This window comes from Humulus lupulus, chromosome 9 (genome assembly GCF_963169125.1).
Source record: "Humulus lupulus chromosome 9, drHumLupu1.1, whole genome shotgun sequence".
Classification (NCBI taxonomy): domain Eukaryota; kingdom Viridiplantae; phylum Streptophyta; class Magnoliopsida; order Rosales; family Cannabaceae; genus Humulus; species Humulus lupulus.
Window position 1 is genome coordinate 17,757,912 of NC_084801.1, and position 6,573 is coordinate 17,764,484.

Here is a 6,573-nt window from a genome sequence, read left to right on the forward strand (position 1 = left end):
GTATAGTTATAAGGTGTCTTTGGTATCAAAGTGCTCATGCACAATTTTTTGCACACAATCTGTATTTCTATGTGGGAAACACTAATATCATTAATGAGTATTATTCAGCAAATTTCCTATGTTCCATCACAATCAGGGTTCAATATTTTCAATGTGTTATGTGAGTAATCCATACATAGAAAAAGTAAGATTTATTCATTTACTATTTACTTGGATGAAATGCAATTTGTGCATGAATTGGTCAATTTGGACCCTCTTCATTGAGATAAATCTAGGAAAATATGCAAATTCCCAAGTACTTAATTTTCATGGATAAAACCTCTTTACATACTTTACACAATCTAACTAAAAGAAAATAATTTTCAAGCAATCACACTAAATGCTGGCACTTTCTGTATGCAAGCATGTAACATCATTTTTCTAAAACCAGCAGCATGATCCCATTTCTGCATATTGGCATTTATATTTGACAAATTTATGTATGGTTCAGAATGTTGTGGCTGCATACCAAGCAATTCTTTTTGTACTTCATTTTCCAACTCACTGATTCCATGGATAGTATAAGCTCCAAAAAGAGCCCCCAAAACAGAAGCATCTGGTTCAAAAGGCATACTCTTTACAAACATAGTTGCCTCCCTCAAAAGTCCTGCTTTTCCCAAGAGATCAGTAACGCATCCATAATGTTCCATAACTGGCTCAACTCCAAAGTCATGTGACATTGATCTAAACAACTTCAAACCATACTCCACAAATTTACCTCGACCACAGGCTGTAAGAATTGTAACAAAAGTTACACAATTCGGTTTCAATCCTTCCTTCTTCAAATTTTCAAACAAGTCCAAAGCTTTTATCGCTTGACCATTGGAAGAAAGAGCAGAAATCATTGCATTCCAAGTGCAAATCTTCTTAACTGTCATTTGATCAAACATATTAGTTGCAGCATTAAGTAAACCACTCTTGCCATAAAAATCTATCAGTGCAGTTCCCATGTACACAGACAATTGAACCTCATTCCTAATTACATGACCATGTATTTGCTTTCCCAGATAAAGAGCTCCCCAACCATTCAAGGTAGAGCATGAAGAGAACAAACTAACATATGTAGCTTCATTTGGTTTCACCGAACAATTAATCATCTTCTTAAAAAATTGAATTGCCTTGTTAAACTGCTGATTAATTCGAAACCCATTAACAACACTCGTCCACGAAACCACATCTCGTTCAGGCATGCGTTCAAAGAGGAAAATAGCAGAATCCATATCCCCATTCTTGCAAAAAGCATCAATCATCGCATTGCACCCAACAATACACGGTTCAGACATCTCCCCAAACACCTTGCAGGCATCACTTAGTTCACCGTACCCTGCATAAAAACTCACAAACGATGTCTGTACAAATGGGTCTTGAAGAATGCCTTGCTTGGAAGCTTGGGCATGGAGTGCTTTTCCCATACAAGGCAAGGAACATAAAGCAGCAGCTTTGACAAGTGAAGGGAAAGTGTGGCTGTTGGGTTGAGTTTGGTGGGAAAGCATTTGGGTGAAGAGGATCAAGGACTTGTGAGTTTGTCCAAAACTCAAATGGGCTCTGATCAAAGCATTGTAAAGAAGAGTGCTTTTCCATTTTGAATTATAGTGATGGTTAGTTTTAGAGAGAAGAAGATGACCATTTATGATAAGGAGAGAGTGAATTTGTTGAACTTGGTTTTGGTGTTTAGGGAAGCGTTGGAGGAGTTGCAGCAAACTCTCTGGTGAATATCGCATGATTATCGACACAATATGGCTGCAAAATCAAGATCCATAAAGAATGTGGTTTATTGGTTTGCTTTGGATTTTGACTAGCTGAAAGCCCAAACACAACTTCGGAAGAAGGAAACACAAAGTCTTAAATTTAGTTTGCCTTCTAGGTGCTTGCACATTTGATGCATGTGGTCGGTAAATACCTGGAACCTGCACAAAATTTTGGTAGTATGTCAGGTTGGTAATGGTTTAAGATATTCTGGCAGAATGTGATAAGAGAAGTTGAAAATGATATTATGCAGCAACAGAATTAAGCACATGTGAGAAAATTCAAGATGACAGCAAAGAATTCCTAAATGGATAATCTTGACACACAACAATTCTACCAATCCCTTATTCAATTTTGTCTTTTCTGTATATTTTCCGAATGATTGTAAATCAAGGAATCATCATTTGCAAATGACACTATGTTAGAATTTCTTTATGCGAATATTCCAGATATAGATTATTCCTCTCGCTTGTATAAATAGAAGGCTATGTATTCATTCTTGAGTGAGCAAGATCTAACACAGTATATTCATTATATTCAGTCTCTACCTATTTGGTGTCAGTAGCCTTATAGGACCAACGTCCATGGATCCCTCTTCCCAGTCCTCTACTGGCTCCACTGGCCTCCCTACAAACCCAGATAACGTTCAAACCCCACCACCACCTCCTCCTGCTCCACCTCAGGCCCCTGTTCTACCAAAAGCCCCTATTCTCGCCCCCTTCTTCCAAGAATTTGGGGTTCATTTTCGACACCTTTGTCCTCGTCCTCATGACAATCAACAAAATAGTATTGCTGACCGAAAGCATCGCCACATTGTTGAAATTGGGCTCACTTATTGGCACAAGCTCATATGCCCATTTCTTTTTGGTGGGAAGCCTTTTTCACCACCACATATCTCATTAATTTACTATCGACCCCTGTGCTGTCCAATAAGTCCCCATTTGAGTGTTTATTTTCTGCAATACCAGATTATTCACACTTGCAAGTGTTTGGATCTCTATATTTTCCTCACCTTCGAGCTTACAACACGCACAAACTTGATTTTCGGTCTGCTCCCTATGTTTTTATAAGATACAGTCCTAATCACAAGGGCTACTTTTGTCTTAGTGGTCAACTTTTCTCCGTTAGATCTCTTAATGAGCTAATTAGGCAAACACGTGTCACGTTTTTATTGGTCCAAATCATAATTATTTTTAAAATTTAATTTTAAAATAAAAATATAATTAGAAATATATTTAAATTTTAAAAAATAATTAAATTAAAAAATTAAAAATACATTAAAAAAATAAACAAATAAAAATTTATAACTGATTTTAACTTTTAAAAAAAAATAAAACCCCTAAAACTATTCTACCTCTCTCCCTCTCCCTCACTGTCTTCTTCCTCCCCACGACCCCTTCTTCCTCCTCCCCACGACCCTAGAAGGGAAAACTTTAATTCTCCATACCTTGAAAGTCTGGTCCAAACTTGCTCTATAAACCAACAATCCCTCTACTCCGCTCTCTGTTTCTAGAGACTGCCAAACATCTCACTGGTCCATGGTGACCTTCAATGACTGCAAGACAAGAATGGAAGCAATTCCCTTCTCTTCTCCAAACTCGAATAGTCGCATCCCCAGAGCCACTAAAGACCAACTCTCCTATGGCAACCAGACAGAGAACAGCAAAATGATGACCTTGCATAAAGCCTCCATGGTTGTATCTCCCTGAGGTATTCTCTTTTTCCCAAAAGTTTATGATTCCATCTGAGGAACCAGAGTATAGAAGACAAATCCCTGGTGACAAGCTCAAAGCCAAAGTGTTAACAGGAGAAAGTTGGAACTTAAGAGTCATTGTCAAAATATGAGAACTTTCTCCAAAAACCCTTCTCCAGATTTTCACCGAGCAGTCAGATGAGCAAGTGAAAACACACCCATCTTCATGGTTTATAACGATCGCATTTATATGACCTCCATGAGCCACAAACGAGTCAACACAACGCTTTTCATTGATCTTCCAAGCTTTGACTGTTTTGTCCCAAGACCCTGTATATAAAAGCTTGTCATCGTGGTTATAAGCTATGCAAGATATGTACTCCCTGTGTTGTAGAACATTCTTTTTGGAGAACAACATTAATGGGCTCCTCTGAGGTAAAGTCGTGATCTTTATAGGCCTAAAACTCTCCCTTTTAGAAACGTCCCAAACTCGAATCTTGAAGTCACCATGAGTTGTGAAGAGCAATTTTCGTGGGGAGGAAGAAGACAGTGAGGGAGAGGGAGAGGGAGAGAGAGGCAGAATAGTTTTAGGTGTTCTAATTTTTTTTTAAAGTTAAAATCAGTTATAAATTTTTATTTATTAATGTATTTTTAATTTTTTAATTTAATTATTTTTTAAAAATTTAAATGTATTTTTAATTATTTTTATTTTAAAATTAAAATTTAAAAATAATTATGATTTAGACCAATAAAACGTGACACGTGTCTGTCTAATCAACTCATTAACAGACCTAACAGACTATGTTTGGGTATTTTTCCCACTAAAAAAAAAAGATTAGGTCCATGCCGGGTATTTTCCCCAAGCATTGGGTACTTATGTCGCAAATATCCCTATTATAAAACAACAATATTAATACATGATAATTTAATTTCCTAGTATAACAAATTTCAGATTATATCTGCCAGAGAAGCAAAATTCAGCTCACCTAGTGAAACAACCATGTGTTAGGCTCATTTGAGAGATTTTAGCTCTATATATATTCGTTCCCATACTACCAAGAACAAATAAACTACAAACTTGGCATTTCTTTTTCTTGTTTTTTCATCCAAAACAAGAATGTAATATATGATATTTTAAAAAAAACCCAAGTAAGAATACAATTAAATTCAATCACAAAATGAAAAGCTAATTCAAAACCCTTAGACAAGCCAATATTGATCGAACTGACCAACCAAAATTTAGAACATGTATCAAAGAAATCCAGTTCACAAATGGAAATATTGCTCATAATAAACTTCAAACTAGAACACACTCAGAAATATGAAGAAAATGCATTAAGCAAATTTGAAATTAGGTAAGGAATAACCAATCAGTACTCCACAGAAGACAGAGGAAAAGACAAAAACAAAATAGAATATAGAAGCTAGCCCCATTTACAGTATTGACTTTACTTATAAACATGCAGCACAAAGACAACATTACAAATCTTTTTGCCAAAACCCATTACAAATTAACTAAAATCAAATCAAAAGACATTATATAAAGAACTCAAGGTCTGAAACATGAGATTAGGGATGATATTACAGATTAGAAATATTAAAATAAAATTAAGAAAAACAATCTCATCTAGCTCTGTTAGAATAATTCTTCTCATAGAAATGAATACAGAGTAGTGAGAGTAAGAGACTGACCTTGGCACTTCTTGTAGTGATAATGCTCACCCTTTTTCTCTTCTCAAAAACCAAACAAAATGGTACTTTTTCATAATTATTTTCCCTATATCAATTATCAAGAAATGTAATTAAATAAAGAGAAAAATCCATCAACAATATATATATATATATATCTATATATATCTATATATTTATATATGCAGAACTTAAAATTTTATTGCAGAGACAAAAAGCTTGAACTAGAACTAGATTGTATTTCTACCCTTTTATGTTATGAGCTTCGGTTTTGGAAATTGAGCATTAATGACAAAATCTGAGTTTTAACAACCAAGAAAATTCAAAATTTACAAGAGCAAAAAACCGAAAACAGAAATGAATACCTTGAGCTCTAACCTTCGTCGCCCTATGCTCCATCGGAGTCGCTAACCGCCCATGCTTCCCCAAGGTCCGACGCTGCCTCCAACCACTCGTCTACTCTCGTTCATCGCCATCCCCACCTGCAAGGGCTCCGTCGAAGTGCTGGTTGGTCACAGGGGCTTCGTTGCCTGAGAAGTAAAAGATTGAGCAGGGCACAGACTACTACAATTTTTTAACCCTAAATGTGAGAGTGGAGAGAAGTTAAATGTTTTTCTGTAGATTAAAGCAAGCCACACAACAGTTTTTAATTGAACTGTGGTTAGGCTATTTAACAAATTTTTAATTAAGTTTTCTTTTTAAATAATAGTTTTTATTAGTTTTTTTATAATTTATTATTGTAATAACTTAATAAGTATTAATTGATATCAATTTTTAATTAAATGTATATAATAAGTAATATAATATTTGACAAATTTTATATTATTTTTTTTATAAAACGATGCCTTTTTATTAGTTTAAAATATATATATTATTTATTGCATTATCTTAATAAATATTGTTCATAATTTTTTCAATATATAAAGATTCTCCAATTATACTTCATAAAAAAAATATTTAACTTTTCAATATTAATTAAAAAAAATTTAAATAATTGTTATAAGAAAATTAATACTACAACATAATAATAAGTATCATTAATAAAAAAATTTAATTTTTTTTAAATATATAATAACTAATTGAATTAATAATTAATATTATAAATTATTAAAAAATTAGTCAATTATTTGAATAATTTATTTAAAATAACTCTCTCTTTTTTTTAACTAATAACTGTTCTATGTTGCAAATTATTAATTTATAATTTTGAAAATGATAATTCATACATTAACAAAATTAAGCACATGTGAGAAAATTCAATGACAACAAAGAATTCCTAAATGAATAATCATTGACACACAACTAGAGCTGTAAATACGGGCCGGGCTTTTGAGCACGGCACGAAACTGGTACGAGCCCGGGAGGCACGAGCACGACACGGCACGAAAAAATATGGGCTTGGGCCA

General features: G+C 34.1%; 2 protein-coding genes across 3 annotated transcripts; both read right to left on the reverse strand.

The window, feature by feature from the left end:
- Positions 1-225: 225 nt before the first annotated feature.
- Positions 226-5,798, reverse strand: LOC133802504 (putative pentatricopeptide repeat-containing protein At1g10330). Of its 2 annotated transcripts, none has more exons than XM_062240820.1 (3): positions 5,546-5,798; positions 5,171-5,255; positions 226-1,946 (listed from the first exon to the last, which is right to left on the reverse strand). In XM_062240820.1, the coding sequence occupies exon 3, from the start codon at positions 1,758-1,760 to the stop codon at positions 363-365; it is 1,398 nt and encodes a 465-aa protein (XP_062096804.1). In that variant the 5' UTR covers positions 1,761-1,946; positions 5,171-5,255; positions 5,546-5,798; the 3' UTR covers positions 226-362. The 2 variants fall into 2 exon arrangements, with proteins under 2 accessions (XP_062096804.1, XP_062096803.1); XM_062240819.1 differs by having other exon boundaries at positions 5,533-5,798.
- LOC133802505 (protein JINGUBANG-like) lies at positions 3,175-5,164 on the reverse strand. Its single transcript, XM_062240822.1, has one exon. The coding sequence runs from the start codon at positions 3,894-3,896 to the stop codon at positions 3,258-3,260; it is 639 nt and encodes a 212-aa protein (XP_062096806.1). The 5' UTR covers positions 3,897-5,164; the 3' UTR covers positions 3,175-3,257.
- Positions 5,799-6,573: the final 775 nt, after the last annotated feature.

What these genes read in the sequence shown, in the direction of transcription:
- LOC133802504 (XM_062240820.1), bottom strand. Translation starts at nt 1,760, where the DNA reads ATGCGATATTCACCAGAGAGTTTGCTGCAACTCCTCCAACGCTTCCCT.
- LOC133802505 (XM_062240822.1), bottom strand. Translation starts at nt 3,896, where the DNA reads ATGTTGTTCTCCAAAAAGAATGTTCTACAACACAGGGAGTACATATCT.